At 37.7% G+C, this 20,957-nt stretch overlaps 1 protein-coding gene across 6 annotated transcripts in view; it reads left to right on the forward strand.

Annotated features, from left to right (window-relative positions):
• The window catches only part of sh3pxd2aa (SH3 and PX domains 2Aa), a 141,591-nt gene that overhangs the window by 36,935 nt on the left and 83,699 nt on the right, over positions 1 to 20,957 (forward strand). For all 6 annotated transcript variants that reach the window (XM_067405179.1, XM_067405180.1, XM_067405183.1 and 3 more), the window contains exons 3-5: positions 13,793 to 13,868; positions 16,653 to 16,729; positions 20,654 to 20,745. In XM_067405179.1, the coding sequence (XP_067261280.1) occupies positions 13,793 to 13,868; positions 16,653 to 16,729; positions 20,654 to 20,745 (245 nt within the window). The remainder of the gene's footprint in view (positions 1 to 13,792; positions 13,869 to 16,652; positions 16,730 to 20,653; positions 20,746 to 20,957) is intronic.

The following is a 20,957-nucleotide window of genomic DNA, read 5'->3' on the forward strand; positions in this document are numbered from 1 at the left end:
AATTGTAATTCGACACATTTACTACTACCACTCAGAGACGCTGCATACACCGCCGGATAATTTGCTGATAATGACACAATGACACTCGTCAATCTAAAATGCATATATTTATGTGTTTAATGCACAATTTTTAAAATTTGATAACTGCACCAAGTAATTATTGCGATTTCGGTATTATTTTAATGAATCATGCAGCCCTATTGTAAGATATAGGCCTAAAGTAAAAATTGGGAGATATAAAGTCACAATTTTTCACTGGTATGTCTCTTAGGTGTCGAGAACTATAGTGCATCTTTGAGCCTACATTCAATATGAGTAAAATACATAAATACTGTCAAAATCAGATACTCTTAAGACTTTTACTTTTAAAGTCGTATTGGAATGGGGGGCTTGTAACTTGAGTTTTTTGCTCTAAGGTATCTGTACTTTTACTCAAGTATGGTTTTCAGGTACTCTTTTCACCTCTGTCCATAACAGGGTGCTCTCAAATATTTTTATTGTGACCGGAATGTGCAACCACTCTTTGCCAAGACATATGCCAATCTCCTGTTTCTGTATTCATCCAACTCAACACAGTTCCTCATACCTGTCAGGTCAGTGAGACTAAACTAGTGAGTAGTAGCCATCCGCAGTGCTGTCACTGTACCAAAGTCAATAAGAGTACAGTGTGTCCTGATTGTGTCTTCACAACTGTATCTAGACCAGAGCTGTATTACTGATCTGAGGTCAGTGCGGTGCTGTCATCGTGGTTCAAGCCAGTTCTGGCTCCTCATATGGAGAGAGTGAGGAGAACAGGGGCTAAATCTGGGTGTGGGCAGACGAGACTGCCAAAAGTCTTCATCCCTACTGCTGGCTGCCCTACATATACTGCTGAAATAATCGGTGTGGACACCCACAGTTACTCATGTGTATGCCAGTGCCAAAGTGCTCGCTTGCTCCTCTCTTTATTCTCAGATCTTGGTAGAATATGTGTGTATGTGTGTGTGTGGGTGGAATTCAGGCACATCCGCCCAGTGTAACAAGAGACAGGTGAGTAATACGTGACATGTTTGGGAATGTGTGTGTCAGTGTGTGATTAATTTTAAAACAGACCCGTATGTTGCATCAAGCGTCTCTGATGACACATAGAACATCTGACAATCTGTCATTGCACAACCTACAGAATTTTGCAGCTCCGCCTCGGCTGGTCTTTGGGGTCAGGCTTAGGGTCACATCAAGGGCATTGGATTCCCTCTTTGTCTTGGTTGAAGTTACAATTTCAGACTGACCTCAGCTCTAAGTTGCAATTTGGGTTGGTGCAAAAAAGATCAAGGCTGGTAACCAAAAGTTTGGGTTTGATTCCTACAATAGAGCTTAGTTAGTCAGAATCCATCACATATTTAATGGAATAGTGCATTTAAAGACACTTTTTTGTTTGGAATTTCATGAGGGTGTGTAATGATGACAGAACTGGGCTATTCCTATAATTGGAGGCTGTGAGGAATGGAAGAACAATTTGTTCAGCATGACTTATAGAAGATTTCAGACTATTTCAAAATGCTTCATGACATAAAGTCACAGCCAATGCATAATAGAAATGGTAACCAAGCAACTGACAACCGTTGTGGTTAATCTTGGTGCGTTTGGATAGGGTAAAAATTTTCAGTTTCATCAACATACTGAGTGCCATTTATGAAACATGAGCAGGATGAATTTCTGTGTAAATTGTAAAATTATTGTTACTTAAATTGATACTTTCACGTTTTAGCATAAATTTATGTTAATAAGAATATTTTTTTCAGAGTGGAAAAAAAAATATTGAATTTTGTTAAAATTATACAGGAATCATTAATTGATATCAGAAGGAGAGACAATCTCATTCTAGAGCATTTGATTGGTCAAAAATCTACTTTAAAGTTTGGGGTTAGTAGGATTGTTTTATTTCTTTCAGCGAGAATACATTAAATTGACTGACAGTGACAGTAAAGACAATTATAATGTGGCAAAAAATGTCTATTTCAAATAAATGATTCATCTAAGAATCCTGTATCACACATTTCACAAAAATATTAAGTGGTGTTTTCAACATTGATAATAATAAGCAATGTTTCTTGAGGAACAAATTAGAATAATTTCTAAAGGATCATGTGACACCATCACAGGAATAAATTACAGTTTAAAATATATTCAAATAGCTATTTTAAATTGTAATAATATTTCACATTATTACTGTTTTTTTGATCAAATAAATGCAGCCTTGGTAAGCATAATAGACTAGTAATGTGATGAAAAAAAATCTGTAGTATATGAAGCTCAGGTTGAGTCATCAGTATTTTTGGTCCAATTTCATGCCAGATATGGACTGAAATTTTAGATGCATCTGTCTGCTGAAAGTGAATTTTGTCACTGCATAGAGTACACTAGCATATATAACCTCAAAGGGAACACAAATGGATGAAAGGCTACAAAGCCCACAAGATTTTGATGGGGTCTGTCGCAAATTTGACTTGTTCTGGTTTTGTAGTAGTCAGTAGTCTGTCTTAATGTTGGGCTGCTGCTCATTCGACATCACAGAACAACCTTTAGATTTGCTTCCTACCAGAAAGATCCCTGATCTGTGTATATATAGAGTGTGTATATGTGTAAGTGTGTTGTCAGTCCAAGTGCACATATGTCTCCTGAAACCTGATAGTGTGCTCACTAATGCATGTCCGGACTTGATTCACACTATCCATTAGTAACCTGTGTATGTGTGTGTGCAGGCCTGGAGTGAGTCGCATTCCCTATTAGGTTCCACAAATGTGTGTGTGTTCATGTATGTAATGGAGGTGCTTTTGTGATTGTGTGCAATTGTATCCATGTGTGTCCTGTCAGTCGGAACTCAAGCCAACAGAATAATTCAAGGAAAACAGCTTTCTCTCTCTCTCAACCTTCTCTTTCTTTTTATCTTTCACTTTACTCCATCTCTCACACTGTTTACTCAAATGGAATCAATAAAGCTGCCCGTAATGCTGTAATCAGGGGATTTATTGTGTTCTTGGATCAGTGTAACTACTCTTACCCTTTGGCTACCAGTCGCCTTTTACCTTGATTTAAGACAGGCACTCTAGTGTTTTACATAGGGAAGAGCTGATCTTAGATCAGCTTGAAAGTAGTTTATACAAGCTGGCTGAAACGCCAAAGCCAGAGGGTTTATTTCTCTGTACCCAAACAGGGAACCTTTGATTATTTGTGCTGCTCACTAAGGCATTACTTTTGCTTAAATACTTGAAGTCAGGGATTTGCACAAACTCCTAACTGTAAGTAATAACATTCAGTGTGTAACCTATCATGCTTGGTACCTCAAATGCAATTACCTTTACCTTTCTAAGCAACCAGACCTGCTTATTTTATAAATATTGGTGAAAACTCAAATTACACTGAATGAGTGATCAAGCTATCTAAGCCTATCTACATTCTAGTTCTGTTTTGGTTTTATTCTTTGCCATGTTCCTGTTTACCTGAGTTCTGTTTGCTAGTTAGTATCCATGGTCAATGCTTATATTACTCACATGTTGTTAATTCTGTTAATTAATCTGTCTCTCCTGTGTGTTTCCAAGTAAAGAATTTATTGAATTTTACTGTGTCGTGCAATCAGTACAGCCACACAAAGTGACAGAAGACTGAACCCCAAAAAGGATAATAATAAAAAAAAAAAAAAGGACTTACCAGATGTCCAGTTGCTCTGTTTAGAGCAGGAGCAGCGAAACCTCAAGGACCACACAAGGGACTTCTTAGACCTGCCTCACCCACAACCCAGATTTCTTGCTTTGCGTTTTTTTACTACACCAGCCAGATCCAAGGCATGCCTGCCCGGTGATGGTCCTTTGGGGAATTTCACCCCATTTGTGGAGTGAGCCCTGGTGAACAATGGATCTGAGTTCACCATCAGCCCCGCTGAGAATGATATTAACAGCCCCAGTCCTGACCCAGAGCCCAGCCAGCTGCCTCCTCCACTGCACGGAGCCTTTGCCAGAGCCCACCGCAGACACAGAGCCCGTGCCTGCCACAATGCCAGTGTCAGAGACAACTCATGAGCTTAACATTGCCCTGGAGCCCGAACCCCACAGAGAGTCTGACCAGATATGTGATCTGGCACCAACGTCCATCGAGGTGGACATACTAGTGGAGTACGAGGGCATGGAGTGGAGCCCCGTCCATACTCCCACAGCTATATCTGGCCTCTGGGAAATATTTTGAGCATAGTCTCCCCATCCCCGCTGGTCCCACCCAGCTCCAAGTCTCCTTCATCTCTGCTGGTCCTGCACAGCTCCAAGTGTCCTGCGTCTCTAATGTTCCCACCCAGCATCCCTCTCCCTCCTCCTTTACCAAAGACAGACAGTCCTTCAGCTTCACCTCCACTGGCTCCCTTCAGTCCCTCGGCTCCTCCTCAGTTGGCTCCAACCAACAACTCTTCCAGTCCAGCACCGCCTTTGTACGAGGATCCCCTGTCTCCACCTCAGGCCTCTGAGCCTGTCACTCCACCTCAGCCAGTCACATCCGCCTTGGCTTCTTCCTCCCTTGGCTTCACCTGGGGCCCTCATCCTCATGGCTTCACCGGCCTCCCTCATCCTTTCGGCTACTTCTTGGTCAGTCGTTGCTCTGCCTGTGCCATGGACTTCCGGGCCTTCAGCTGTGCTTTCTTCCCTCCACCCCTTCGGCTCTATTGGGCTCCGCCTTCAATTTGACTCTGCCTTGGTCCTCAATCCTCCAGCACCCTGGCTTCACCTCGACCACTCATCACCAGGGCTTCGCCTTGGCCTCAAGGACCTATGGTGTCGTCCGGGGTCATTGGCTCAGTTTGACTTGTTACGGCACGAGGATGTGCCTTCCAGGAGTGGAGAGTTTCTGTTCTGTTCTAGCTCTGTTTTAGTCTTTTATGGTTTTGTTTTTATTCTTTGCCATGTTCCGGTTTGCCTGAGTTCTGTTCGCTAGTTAATTTATTTATATAGCAAATAACACCCTAGCAAGCACTAAGACCCCTATCAGCTGCATAGCAATGCCCTGGCATCCATCCAAAACACCCTAGCATCGTAGTGGTGAATTTTGAACCGGCAAGCACCACTTACATTTTCTCCACAGAACATGAAAGTTTATTTTTGTAATTCTCTGTGCAAAAGCAGATTATTGAGTAAATGTTCAGACTCAGAGCACACTTTGTATGGTTCCAGGTGGATTATGCCGTGTGAGAGTTTTTCATGTCACTCTGTCACCCTGCTGAAACTCACTCAGCAAGTAATTTTGAAGACTGTTTTTAAATACTTCACAGTTCACCTCGAAAACAGTTTTTCTTTGAAGCTGACATCTTGTACTTAGAATAAGTCAATGTTTGTAAAAACTAAACTCTGTGTAATTAGTTGCTTATGACATCATGCAACATGAGCCCAATCAGCAAGCATTAGCAATAAGTTCACATGACCACTGCCATTATTTGTGTCACGGGACGTGTGCAGATGTATGAAAGGAGCAAGACAGATGGGAGAAAAGTTATTTCCTTTCTATGTTTGGTGCAAGAAGCCTTAAACAACATTAGACTTAAGGGAGAAATGCTATGAAGGTGTATAATACAACCAATTTAATGCTGCAGAGCAGCCTCTGTGTGTAGCTCTATAGCAGGGATCACAGTTTTAAGTGTCATGAAATATACATAGAAGTTTTGACTTGAATAAGCCCATTGATGGAGCTGCATGACTGGGCTCACTCTCCTGCATTATTCTCAAACTCTTTGGCTATGTTTTACCAGGAGACCCCCTGGTGCAGCTCCTTGAAATGGCTAATCATGAGGTTTATGTGGTTCACACATTTATCTCTGACTTTGCTGGAGTTACAATCACTCTCATATCGAATAGGAGACCTCATGGAGCTGGATTTGACATAGGGCCCCATGGTGCAGCTCTGTGATATGACATTTTAAGCATATCAATTCATAAGTTATTTCTGACTCCCTCTCTCTCTCTAGAAATGTTTTTAATAATATTTGACCACAAAAATAAAAAGCAAATAATATTTATTTATGACTGCTGCAACTGCATAGCAACACCCTGGCAAACACCCAAAACATTGTAGCTGTGAATTTGGTGGAGTTACAATCGCTCTCATGTTGGATAGGAGAATAGAAATGTTTAAAGTCACATTTCACCCCAAAATAAAGACAAAAAATATTATTTGTGGGTGAAATATTACACTTTTTTGTGTGAGATTCAGCCTCAAAGTAATTTGGAATAATGCTGTTGGTTGTTGCTATAATATCGCAAGAGGTAATATGGGAATGGACACGTTTCACACATGCTCAGTTAGCAGAAATCATGGGAACTGATACATGGAAAAGGCTTATGATATGACAATGCAGAAGACTGAACGCAAACCCTCTATCTGAAAAGTTGATGGTATGTTGTATGGTATAGATATGTGTGTGTCCATTCTTTATATCCATTCTCTTCCATGCACACCATCACCCAATTACTGGCTTGTTCTCCTCTCTCCCCGCCCCCTGTTGCTATGGAGACTCAGGAAGTCTTCCAGGTGCCTCAGTGGTTGGGAAATACAGCAACTTCTCCTTGTTCTGTCTGTTCTCACCCACATCTTCATGTTTCTTTCACATCTTTATGTTTCCTCTTCTCTCCCAGCCTCTTTATCCTCTTCTGCTCACTGTCATTTTATTTATCCTGCTTATCTCATTTTCTTTTCCTATTTCTCATTATGTCTTTCCTTGTACATTCCTCCTCTCTTTATCTCTGTATCTTGATTTTATGTCCCCTTGCATTATCTTTTTTCCCTGTTCTGTTTTTCTCTGCACGCAGAGCAGTGAATGTCTTGTTTTCCTCCTCCACAACCTCCAGAGTTCTACATACAAGTTATTTTATTTATTTATTTCTCTTTGGTTAGACACTGATCATTCCACTTAGGTCACTGTTTGTGAATATGGTGTAAATATGCATCATCTTGAATATGCTCTCAAACAGGGTATTCAATACTAGGTGTCAACAGGGTCAAAATGTGTATAATCTGGAAAACATCACGTTCTAAGAGTCACGATTGTGTACAAACACCTGATAAACATTGTAAACATTATACACTGCTGATGAAAAGTTTGGAATCATTAATATTTTTGAAAGAAGTCTAAAAATATAGTAGAAAATATTATTACAATTTAAAAAAATTTAAAAATATATTTCAAAATGTCATTTATTCCTGTGATAGTAAAGCTGAATTTTCAGCATCATTACTTCAGTCTTCAGTGTCACATGATCCTTCAGAAATCATTCTAATATGATGATTTGCTGCTCAAGAAAGCTCTTTTTTTTTTTTTTTGCTGGATAATATTTTTGGAGAGACAATAATTTTGGGGATTTTTTATTTAATTTAACAGATTTTACTGTGACTTTTGATAAATTTAATGCATATTTACTGTATTAATTTATTTTTACTTTACGGTTTCTGCAGAAATATTAAGCAGACTGTCTTTAAAAAAACAAACAAAATAATAATAAAAGTCATATTGATTCCAAACTTTTAACTGGTAGTGTACATTATAAACAAGATATGCTGAATGTCTTAAAATAACATAGACATGTGTGCTGTTTCGCTATGGTTGATAGCGACTCAGATAATCTGTAAAAAGCACAAATATTGTGATATTATCATTCAGGGTCTTGGGAAAACGTAAGTGCAAGATGTTTAACATCTGTGAGACGTGATTTGTTTTTAGCCTCCAATTCTTCATGCCATCTGACCCTGATCCTCACAACCCTATCAGTGTGCACCAGTGACCCCACATATATAAACACAGGGGTTAGCTGCATATGTGTTTGATGCTTGTGTGCCCTCAATTACAGATTCAATTACTTATTGCCATGGATTCAAGCATGACCAAGAGGGTTTTGGGGAGATATTTCAGCAAGGCCAGCAGTGAGAAACAGAGAGAGACACTGCACATCTGGTGTGTCCTGGCTGCACAGTCTGACCTTGTTGTACCTGGAGAATATACATTCTGACAGGCCTCATGGGAGAGACATTAAAAGCCTATTAGAAAGATAGCAAAGAGAAATAGAGCCTCCAAACTCTCTTTCCTGTAGCTTTTTTCCTATGTGTCCAATTTTTAGAACTAAAGATTCTAAATTTAAGGAATCTAAAAATTTAAAAATTCAATCCATGTTTCCTGCAGCATTTTGTTTTTGAGTTGACTGGTGAGATTTGACAGAAATTTTGCTTAGCTTGTAAATGCGCATTTTTAAAGGTGCCATCGAATGGAAAATTGAATTTACCTTGGAATAGTTGAATAACAAGAGTTCAGTACATGTAAATGACATACAGTGAGTCTCAAACACTATTGTTTCCTCCTTCTTATTTAAATCTCATCAACCTCCGAAGAACAGGCAAATCTAAATATAACACCGACTGTTACGTAACAGTCGGGATCATTAATATGTACGCCCCCAATATTTGCATATGCCAGCCCATGTTCAAGGCATTACACAAGAGCAGCCAGTAATGTCTGGATCTGTGCACAGCTGAATCATCAGACTAGGTTTTTAGTGATATTTGTAAATTGTCTTTCTAAATGTTTCGTTAGCATGTTGCTAATGTACTGTTAAATGTGGTTAAAGTTACCATCGTTTATTACTGTATTCACAGAGACAAGAGCTGTCACTATTTTCATTTTTAAACACTTGCAGTCTGTATAATGCATAAACACAACTTCATTCTTTATAAATCTCTCCAACAGTGTGTAATGTTAGCTTTAGCCCGTTAGCCATGCAGCATAGCCTCAAACTCATTCAGAATCAAATGTAAACATCCAAATAAATACTATACTCACATGATCAGCATGCAGAATGCATGACAAACACTTTGTAAAGATCCATTTTGAGGGTTATATTAGCTGTGTGAACTTTGTTTATACAATGAGAGAGTCGAGAGCTCGGGGGCGGGGAGCGCGAGCAATTAAAGGGGCAGCAACCTGAATCTACGCATTTTAGCACGTTCTAGGGCACCTTTAAGATTTAAAGTTTTAAAAGTACACACAACACAGTATATTTCTTGGATCATTTTGAATCAGACATCTTAACCTTCGGTTCAGTGTGTGAGTGAGTGAGTGAGTGAGTACAAGCCGATTCAGTGAGTAAGTGAGTTGTCTGACTAATTACGTCTGTGATACAGACCAGTAACTCGTGTTCAATTCATTCTGATTCACCAGTTGGTCAATTGGCTTAATTAATAACAACTGTACCAACTGATTAATTCATTTGTGAATTGCATGTTGCACTGAACATTAATGATAAAAAAATCACTAAAAATTAATGAACTGTGGTGTGTTGTTTTATTGTTTTATAATGTTTCCTGGGGTGCACTTATAATGTTATAATGCTTTTTAGATCAAAAATTGTCATAATTTATAAATAAAAGGCATTTTTTCTACCCTGATTTTAGCCCACTGATTTGAACGCTCCTTTAAGGGGCATGTCTCTGTGAGACTTCAGTGTAAACACCCACTGCTGTGATTGGCTAACATCTTTGCATATGAAATAGCCAAGTATTACTCTCTCTTTTAGCTCGTTTTTACTATTACAGCTCTCAAGGTTAACTAACCGTGAAAAGTGTTGCGTTACATTTAGATCTATGGCATTGTATTTAGATCGTGGCATGAAATGTTGCAGAAATGAGCATGTAGCCGATCACAGACATGTTGCTGAGCTCATGAAAGCAGTGATCTCATCATTGCAACTTAATTTCTGTACACTAACAAATGCTTTCATCTTCACTAACAGTGCAAACACGATATAACTAAAAGCTTTGTTGAATAAAATGGGAGTTTTGCACGTCAGTCACAAATAAACTTGCGCTGTTTGATTGACAGCTTCAGCTTGCGCTGCTCCAACGATTGCAAAGGGAGCTTTCTTTGATCGCTTTCTTTATATAATTTAATCACAATTAAATAACAGATTATTTTCATCCTACTAAGAGAAACAACGCAAGTTGACGTTTAGTCATGGATTTACTGACACACAGACAAAGAACATCTGACTGTACATGAATCATTAATATCAGATCAGGCATTAGAATTAACACAGTTACTTACTGTACATGTTGTTGCGTTGCTGTCGAGTCCAATATTTTGTAATCCTCAACGGCATGTTTATTGCTTGGTAGCTCGATCTGGTTTAGCACCAGGTAGGCCTATGTTACTTAGGCTACCTATTCTATTGCATGTCATGCACGAATCGGTGGGCGGGGCTAAATGGGCAGTGATGAAGTAGGCGTTGATCTTCTTCTGCAGAGGCGGTGCTTGCTGCCCTTTGACGTCATAGATCCCCACTTTGTAAATCCTGTTGTTTGCTGGGTCTGGTGTCAATTAAAGCTTTTATTGGACTAACAAGGAAGTTTTCAGCTCTGAAACTTACAGGATATTCTTGAAGTATGATGACCTCTTTTATGTCAAAAGCTCAAGGGAAATTTGATTTCTCAGTTCATCACCCCTTTAAGACTCTAAAGATTCTATTGACAGAAAATAGTGGGCTCAGGAAAATCTTTTGATTTTTGATCATGATATATTCTACAGCTCTGCCTTTGTTAACTTTTTATTGCTTATTTTTGTTTAGAGTTTCTTTAACCTTGTAATCTTTTCCTAATCCTTTTGTTCATTGTAACGGTCAGCAATTTGGTTCCCACAACAGCTACTTCTAAACTTTACTCATTCTCTCAGTTCTTGTAAATGTTTCTTGCTAATGAGCACAGCCCATCGGGAGTTTCCAGTAAGAGCTCTTACAGGGTCACATTTGCATGGGAGCAGCTCATGATAAATCTTCCAGCTTCTGTTGATGGTTTCCAGTAGTTATTTTCAATTCGTAGAACTGAGATTTACATTTGTTTGTGGGATTCTTAGAAGTAATCTGCAGCTGTTTGTACTTCAAATCCCCAAAAGGCAAAAATGTGGAAAGTGACGAAAATGAAGTGAACAAATTGATTGGGTTTTCAGGAAACATAAGCTCGGGATTTTAAACAGAGATCATGATTTTTTTCATTATGCATAGAAAGGAGAATATATGTGTTTTTCCTATTAGACCAAATCAAAGCACTTTCACACTTAAAAATAAAGGTTCTTTATTGGCATTAACAGTTCCATGAAGAACCTTTAACATCCATTGAACCTTTCCTTTCCACAAAAGATTATAGTGGAAAAAGGTTTTACAGATTATTAAATTATTTTAAAATAAGAAAAAAAAAAAAAAAATGTTCTTTTAAGAACTGTTCACTGAAATGTACTGTGGAGAACCATAAATGGTTTATCTATGGCATGACTGTGAAAAAACCCTTTTGAAACCTTTATTTTTAAGAGTGTACTAGTAAGTTGCATTTCATTTTTGTGAATCATTTCAATACATGATGTTAAGAAAACATTATTATGAGTGTGGTTATGGCATTGGCCAGGGGCATTTCCTCTGGAGAGGCAAGGGAGGCAGTCCCTCCTCAAAAAAAATAGGATGAGAAAATAATCCATTTTACATATAACATGTACAACACAAATATTACAAATTATGACATTAAAAGAGCGCAAGTTACTCTAATTTCTTAAGGAACACTGTCCAACAGCGACACCCGCAGGTAGAGTTACAGCAGGAGTCATGCCTCCCTTTCCACTCATAGAAAACCATTAGACCCCTATAGCGTGCGGTGGGTTTTGTGGGGGGTAATTGAGAATGAATGGGGGAATGTCACATGAGTGGAGGCAACGTCTCCATCGCGCTATGATTGGATGTAATTGGTTATGATTGGATATGATTGGTTTGTGCGATAAATCCTGCCTCTTGTTGATGTGCGCGTTCTGCGTGTCAGTTTGAATGAACAAATTATGTCATCAAAGGGAAGACTAATTGAAAAGTAAGTAAACAGATCACCCAGTTAGATATCACTGCTTTATGTCACGTCAAAATCAAACTTGAAATGGAATGAAATCATGATGACTTCGGGTTTTTTTTTTTTAGTGCAATCAGCTTGGTGAAATTAAAAATACAATTGGTGTCTTTGACAGACGGTGTTTACGGAGCATGATCCAAAATAGCCTAAGTTGACAATTAAAAAGAAAAACATCAATACACAAATAAAATATATTGTTTCAATTGTTACAGCCTTTAGTTATTATTTTGGAATGAATGTAGAAATGCTTAAAAAACTTAACTTGATGAGATTGACTTGGTTTTGATAAATAGAACATTTATTACAATACATTGTTAATGTAAAATTACAAAATAGAATTGTATTTGTTTTCTTTTTTGATGCAATGGAAAGTATTGTTCATTTAAAAAGGAAGATGTGTCAGCGTTAAGAGTAATGCACATGAATTTACATTGATTCATAAATAAATAAAAAATGTGCCTCCTCATTTCAGAACACCACTGCACGCCACTGGCATTGGCATACCTCAGGGTCCAGTACGAATCCCATTTTCGTTCTTAATGATATTCTTCGGACTGCATTCCTTCTGCTGTTCAAAGAAGAATGACCTAAAATAAATCATTGAAAACTAATTCAAAAAGGATAAATACTTTGTTAGGGTGCGTTCACACTTGTCATGTTTGGTTCGATTAAAACGAACCCTGGTGCGATTGCTCGGTTAGTGCGGTTCATTTGAACATATGTGAACGCTGCCATCCGAACCCTGGTGCGCACCAAACAAGCGGTCTGAGACCGCTGAAAAGATGGGTCTCGGTCCGCTTCCCAACGAACTCTGGTGCGGTTCGAATGATATATGAACGCAACACGGACCAAAGACATGTAACCGAACCAAAATCAGGAAGGCGAGACCCTAAAAAGGACAGAATCCTCACGCATGTCGGTTTTTCTTGTCATAGACGCGAGTTTGCCCATCTCAGGCATCAGACGCGCGTCTCCACGCAGCAGATCATTTGTGTGTGACGGATGGATTCCCGCCGGTGTTTTGACTACTTTACACATTTTATAAGCTCTTCAAGAGTTCCCAGCTGGCCAAAATACCATCATATGTAGGCTACGCACCGCTACGCACACACAACGAGTGCATTTACCTCAGAAAACAGCACTGTTTTGGATGTTCGGTAAGTTCCGTCTCAAAATAGGCAATACGTCATAAAATCTGACCAATCACGTTGTGAATGTATCCCTATGCCTTTAGGTTCGGTATCTTTTGGTTCGGTGATAAAATTGCCAATCTGAACGCTAATCGGACCAGGACCAAATGTTTTTTTTTCTTCTTCTTTGGTCCGGACCAAATGAACCAAACGAACCGAACTACAAGTGTGAACGCACCCTTAAAGTAAAATAACATCATTTTCAAGCTGGAGGGAGTTTGTGCAAAAAAACATTTTATTAATGGCATACAATGTATTTTAGGTCAACTTTTGTAATTCACTTCTTTTAATTTTCTTTTAAAAGCAGTTGGAATGGCTTACTAATATGCATATATTGACCAACCTGTATAATAAAATACATCTAACATTTTATAAAAAAAATATTGTATTAAAGCTATTTAGAACATTCAACACTCCTCTGCCTTTTGTCTTCATCTAGTGGGTTTCAAGTCTTAAATAGCATTGCCATAAATGGTTTATCTATAGCATCACTGCAGGGAAAAAACCTCTTGAAACCTTTATTTTTAAGAGTGTATTAAGCTTATTTTTTGTGAATCATTTTGTGAATCATGCATCTAAACAGTGCTCTTTTGCACTATTGATAGTATTATTATGAGTTGGTAGTGTCTATTATGTCATTTACATGTTGCGTTACTTGTGTCTCCCCGCAGATGCAGATTCTCGACAAGTTCCCAATCGAGGGAGGGCAGAAAGATCCCAAAAAACGGATTATCCCTTTTCTTCCAGGTGATTTTGGGAGGAATTTGTCCTCTCCATCCTGTCCTCTGCACACACACAAACACACAGACCTGCAAATACATAGTGTCAGCAGATCTGTCCATAATAATTCATGGTTATGCTGGGACAGGGTCGTGCTTCCCGTCTTGACTTACTACCACACATGCAGGAAACAGGCACACGAGTCACAGAGATGAGCAGCACCGTTCCCAGAGAACAAGAGCCATCAATAATAAGAAAATGAGGAGAGCGAGACAGAAACACAGAGAGATCGAGACACGTTTTCCTGGCTTGCTGATGCAGCTGTTCTATTCCTTGGACATTTAGTGTCTCCCAGCAGTCCCTCTGATTCTCTCTGTTTGTTCTCACATCCTTCGGTGTGAACACACTAACTCAGATTATCACTGGCTTCATTGGGTTATTTACTGGAATGCAGTGTAATTGGTTGAATTACTGTAATATTAAGTGGATTATAAAACCATTAACAGCCGTTGTAAGGGAATATTAGGGTGTCAAGTGTCAAATCATTAAATCTATGCGCTGTCTCCATTTAATTCCAGTCTGATTATTGGACTTCACTGGGACAGTAAATAGGGACCGATCAGATTTCTATCTACACAGATTATATCTATGCACTATGAGGAATCTTCTATTGATTTTCTTTTGTTAAAAGGCATATTAATATTTTATACATTAGGATATATATCAAGCCTTCTATAAACTAATATAATGAAATATTTGCAATCCTCAATATGTAGGTACATTTTCCTTGAAGTTTTAATGGTTTATATATTAAAAAACCTGGCATGTTTTAGTTGCCCTCCAAGTTAGAGGCCTCAGGTCTTTTTTTTTTTTTTTTTGGAGGAAGCAGTAGGATCACATACAGTAATAACAGAATTTGAGAATGATCAGATGAAGGTGAATCTACAGTTGCTTCATTAAGGTTTCACAAATATTTTATATATTCTACACACTGCTGTGTATCTCTCAGTTTTAACTTGAGCGTAAACAGCTTGAGACAGGAGAGCATGACAGCTGGAGTTTGGTGCTACGTGGTGATCTTATCTCCTCCAAACGTCTGAATCTGATTAAGATGTTCCAGATCTCAAGAAGAACACATGGCGTCTCTCTTCAGTAGCTGCTCATATTTCTGAACAGGCTTATGTGTCGTTCTAAAATGCACTGGATTTTGCTTACAACAGTGAGCAGGGCTCAACAATGAAGATTTTTTTTTCCCAATTGGGCCAGTGCTTTAGATATTTACTTGTATTATATTTTATTATAAGTCACATATTTTTACATGTGTATATTTGTATGTATATCCTTTTATATCATTGTAACAAAGTTCGTAGATAAGGAAGAAGGAGGCGGGAACCGGCGAACGTTAAAACAAACTTTAATATAAAATAAACAAAGAACAAAACGAAAGTAATGCCGGCAGACCCTCGCGGACGTCTGCCGGCCACACAAACATAATAAAACATAAAATAAAGTTCAGGCCTGGTCCTCTCTCGTCCTTCACTGTCGTCGCTCCTCCTTTTATGCCTCCAGAGCTCCTCCGTGAGAGACTCAAGGCCGGTGCACCTCGCAGGTGGAGCTCATTATCCCTCACGGCTCTCGCCCGCCCTGCTCGCCACAATCATATTTTATGTAACATTAAATATTATTTCTAATTTTTTTATTATATTTTCAAAAAGAATAAAAAATATTATTATAATAATCATAATATGTTACAAACACATTTTCTGGAAAGCAGTGAAATACAATGCAATAGATTTGTCTATAATTTTCAATGCATTCTAACGTCTTTCCAAACTATCACTCAAGTCATTCTTCCGATTTCAACATATCCTCTGCTGTTTCTGGAAGCTAGATCATTTAACCTTGGTGGCTTATTTAAATGAGCAACATTTTTTAATATATCAATATTAAAACGTGATAAAAACACATGTACATGGTCACTATTCACTGTAAACCCAAATAAGTTTATAAATTTGAGGTAATCAGTTACATCAAATTTTTTGAGTTATGATGTTCCCAAATTTAAGTAAGCAGAACTATCAAGTTTTGAGTTTGTAGTACTCATGCATGTTAATTAATCCTAACTTGAAGTATTGAGTTAGCCAACTCCTACATTTTGATAGCAATTAACATAAAACCTTTTGTTAATTAACTTTCATTATGAGTCCTTGCAAATCAGTATGGCATAACGCTTACTGAATGAGTACAGCAACTTAAAACATGTAACCTCCCTGCTTTCAGACCAAGCAACATGCGCCACTTGTCACTATGATGGTAACTCTCCAAAAACCCACATTAAAAGAAACTCTTTTAAATTAGCCTAACAAAACATTGATCACTTCTAAATCTCCCTTGCCATTAATCTTTTAAAAAACAACAAAAACAAAAACAATATATAACACTTTTTACAATTTCAGCATTTACTCTCCCTTTCGAGTGCCATGAGCAAAGCATGCTGGGAAATAGAAATCCCAGCCCAGTTTCAGTTAAACTTAAGTTAGTCTAAATTAAAAGAAATGAGTTTATACAACTCAAAATGATGAAACAGTTCAGTTTACTTGAAATATGTCAGTGCTGTAAAAAAGAAAAAGTTCTAAATACTCATAACAGTTAATTAAACTGAACTAATTTATTCAATTTAAGTTTGTCCTACTCAAAACAGTATTTTGAGTATTTTGAGAGTTAGGGTTTACAGTGTTGTTGCTTTTTTCATTATGCTTATATGATTTTGTTAAGTAGACCACATATTTGATTCTACCTTTTATTTTAAAGGCAAAATCCTATTCCGACGAAGTCATGTGAGAGACGTGGCCATGAAAAGACTACGCTTTATTGACGACTATTGCAGAGTAAGTATCTCTTTTCCTTCCTTCCTTCCTCTTTGTCAGTGCTTTTGTGTTTTGTCCTCTTTTATTTTCTTATCCAATATGTGTAGACTTGTATTACTTTATTTAGAAAACCATGAAACTGTGAGATGTTCTTCATAGGCCTTTTTCTTTGATAAACACTCTGTGTGTCACATGTCATGCGGAAGTGTTTCTCAGATGCATGTGTGTGTGTGTGTGTGTGTGTGTGTGTGTGTGTTCAGCACATGATGTTGAGAACATTATTAGGAGTGCAGTTATGGCATTGGCATTCCATTCTTACTGATATTCTTTGGACTGCATTCCTTCTGCTGTTTAAAGAAGAATTATTCCTTAATAAATAATTCAAAATTCATTCAAATACTTTTATTTAAAGCAAAATAATGTTATTTAGCTTGTGCAAAAAACATATTATCAATAGCATACAATGTATTTTAGGTCAACTTTTGTAATTCAGTTCTTTTGATTTTCTTTTAAAAGCAGTTGGAACGGCTTACTAATATGCATACACTGACCAACCTGTATAATAAAATACATCTAACATTTTATAAAAAAATATTAAATTGAAACTATTTAGAACATTAGAGACTCTCCGGCCTTTTGTTTTGATTTCTTCTAGTGGGTTTCAAGCCTTAAATAGTGTGGACAAATCCCTGCAAAACCCCTAAACAAAGGAAAATGGTGCTGTGTTTTATGAATGTTCACCACATCAGGTTTTGAGAGTGAATTTGACTCATTATCAGAGAATATCTGCCATCTTGATGAAATATGATTATACTAATGTGCCGAACAACAAATGAACAAATGAAACTGAGTCAACACAAATAAAAATGAGTCTGTTAAAGTCTTTGAAACACACTTCACATTCGGTTACACAAGTATATAGGCTATTACACCAAACAGACACTCTTGCACTTATTGGTTTTCACTGTCATGTTTACTTTAGCAATAGCTATAGGTTACTTAATAACACCCTTAAAATTAGTTTGAGGGATTTTAACGACTTTTTTCTTCCTCCTCTCTATTTCTCCCTCTCTTTATCTTTCCCCCTCAAGTGTCTTGTCTCTTTTCCTTTCCTTCCCCCTCCTTCCTGATGGAATAGAGCTCACTTTTTTAAACAATCCACGCACACACACAGTGGATGTAAACAAACACACACGCACACACACACACACAACTCAAGTAGAGAGCAGCTGTTAAATTGAACTGAGATAGTGAGATAGGCAGCATTATGGGATGTCTTGGAAGGACTGCTGTTGTGGCAACAATCTCCATGACATCCACACAAAGGACATTAAAAAGACACTTCTAAAAATAGTTTAGAACATAGAATTAATCTTAATGTGAATGTGTCCTTCAGATGCCCATCTATAATTTCAATCGATTAAAAAATGTGATAAAATTAATAATTTCTAGTTAGTCGCATTTGTAAATATTTAATTAAAAATGCCCCCAATTAAAGACTTTATATTTGTAAGACTGAATAATGTTAATTTGCAGAAAATGGTGATGGTGGCACTTCAAACTTCAATTGATAGGAATTGGTTGTACAATTCATGTATGTATGTTTGAGGGCTTTACTTTTACTTTATTTCAATTTTTTAATCACACTAAATCAAAGCACTAAATTGGCAGCCCTAGTTTACCATTTATTTAAATAAACCTTTAATTATGTGACAGTTGCTTATATTACATTTACAAACCCGATTCCAAAAAAGTTGGGACACTGTACAAATTGTGAATAAAAACAGATTGCAATGACGTGGAAGTTTCAAATTTCAATATTTTATTCAGAATACAACAGATGACATATCAAATGTTTAAACTGAGAAAATGTATAAAATTTAAGGGAAAAATAAGATGATTTTAAATTTCATGGCATCAACACATCTCAAAAAAGTTGGGACAAAGCCATGTTTACCACTGTGTGGCATCCCCTCTTTTTATAACAGCCTGCAAACCTCTGGGGACTGAGGAGACAAGTTGCTCAAGTTTAGGAATATGTTGTATGTAGTCTAATACAGGCTTCTAGTTGCTCAGCTGTCTTAGGTCTTCTTTGTCGCATCTTCCACTTTATGATGCGCCAAATGTTTTCTATGGGTGAAAGATCTGGACTGCAGGCTGGCCATTTCAGTACCCGGATCCTTCTACGTAGCCATGATGTTGTAATTGATGCAGTATGTGATCTGGCATTGTCATGTTGGAAAATGTAAGGTCTTCCCTTCCCCAGAGGTTGTTCTAGAACTTGGATATACCTTTCAGCATTGATGGTGCCTTTCCAGATGTGTAAGCTGCCCATGCCACATGCACTCATGTAGCCCCATACCATCAGAGATGCAGGCTTCTGAACTGAACGCTGATAACAACTTGGGTTGACCTTGTCCTCTTTAGTCCGGATGATATGGCATCCCAGTTTTCCAAAAAGAACTTCAAATTTTGATTCATCTGACCACAGAACAGTTTTCCACTTTTTTTTTTAGATATGGCTTCTTTTTTGACCTATAGAGTTTTAACCGGCAACGGCGAATGGCACGGTAGATTGTGTTCACCGACAATGTTTTCTGGAAGTATTCCTGAGCCCATGTTGTGATTTCCATTACAGTAGCATTCCTGTATGTGATGCAGTGCCGTCTAAGGGCCCGAAGATCACAGGCATCCAGTATGGTTTTCCGGCCTTGACCCTTACGCACAGAGATTGTTCCAGATTCTCTGAATCTTTGGATGATATTATGCACTGTAGATTATGATAATTTCAAACTCTTTGCAATTTTTCTCTGAGAAACTCCTTTCTGATATTGCTCCACTATTGTTCGCCTCAGCATTGGGGGAAGTGTTGATCCTCTGTCCATCTTGACTTCTTGAGAGATACTGCCACTCTGAGAGGCTCTTTTTATACCCAATCATGTTGCCAATTGACCTAATAAGTTGCAAATTAGTCCTCCAGCTGTTTCTTATGTACATTTAACTTTTCCGGCCTCTTATTGCCACCTGTCCCAACTTTTTTGGAATGTGTAGCTCTCATGAAATCCAAAATGAGCCAATATTTGGCATGACATTTCAAAATGTCTCACTTTCAACATTTGATTTGTTATCTATATACTATTGTGAATAAAATATAAGTTTATGAAATTTGTAAATTATTGCATTCCTTTTTTATTCACAATTTGTACAGTGTCCCAACTTTTTTGGAATCGGGTTTGTAGATAACTAACTTCCTCCAGATTTCGTCTGTCCTTTCAGTGTAAAAACCATCAACATCCTTCCATGAGAGAGAGAGAAAGAGAGAGATGTGTCTTTGAAGGGCTTAAACATAGGATGTTTACCAGATATTTCCTGAAAGCTTTAATTAGACAAAGCATCTCCATTTAATTGCATTGTGTTCTTCAAAGATAAATAAATAACAGCTTTTACTCCAGGGATTCTTCAGTGGAGTTGTCTCTCTCTCTTTGCTTTTTTATTTTTTCCTCTGTTCTTCCACTAATTTTCATGTTTGAGAGCTTTGAAAGCAGTTGGAACACAGAATGAATTTGTTAGACAAATGTTTATGCGATTTGTTGAAGCAAAATGGCATCTTTAGAATCCCATTCAAGTATTTTAAAGTAAAACCAATAAAATCATTATTTTGTGTGTGTGTGAGTTTGTGTACAAGTTTATTTACAATCTTAAAAATGCAATTTATACAGAAAATGACTTGAATATGACTTGAATAATAATGCCGGTGGTGATGTTTTCATTTTCCGAATTAAAAAGATTTTTCCTTTGTGTCAACTTGGATATCTGACCCTTATGGAGATTTCAAAGGAATTAACATTTGGTATAGTGCGGATTCATTAGTCTGCTGTGTTTCTGGGTGGTTGTCTTGATGTTTTGATTCTGATTGTCCAGTTTCATGTCCTGTTTGTCTGTCAGGCGCTGGTCCGGCTTCCTCCCCAGATCTCGCAGAGTGAGGAAGTTCTCCACTTCTTCGAGACCAAACCAGATGATATCAACCCTCCCGTAGAGTGAGTGTCACACAGACCTTCACAAACCAATCTCTGCATGTTCTCTCACATAGAGAAACCTAAATCAAGGCAAATATGAATGAAGTATAGTGCTGCGTAGTGCGTAATGCACACTGCACTACACTTGAATACTATTTTTTTTTTTTTAAATAGTACTATTTTATTAATTATGGCACTGGAAATGAGTGGATTGCAATGTGGAATACAGTATT

The sequence above is a fragment of the Chanodichthys erythropterus genome, chromosome 12, assembly GCF_024489055.1.
Source record: "Chanodichthys erythropterus isolate Z2021 chromosome 12, ASM2448905v1, whole genome shotgun sequence".
NCBI classification, from domain to species: domain Eukaryota; kingdom Metazoa; phylum Chordata; class Actinopteri; order Cypriniformes; family Xenocyprididae; genus Chanodichthys; species Chanodichthys erythropterus.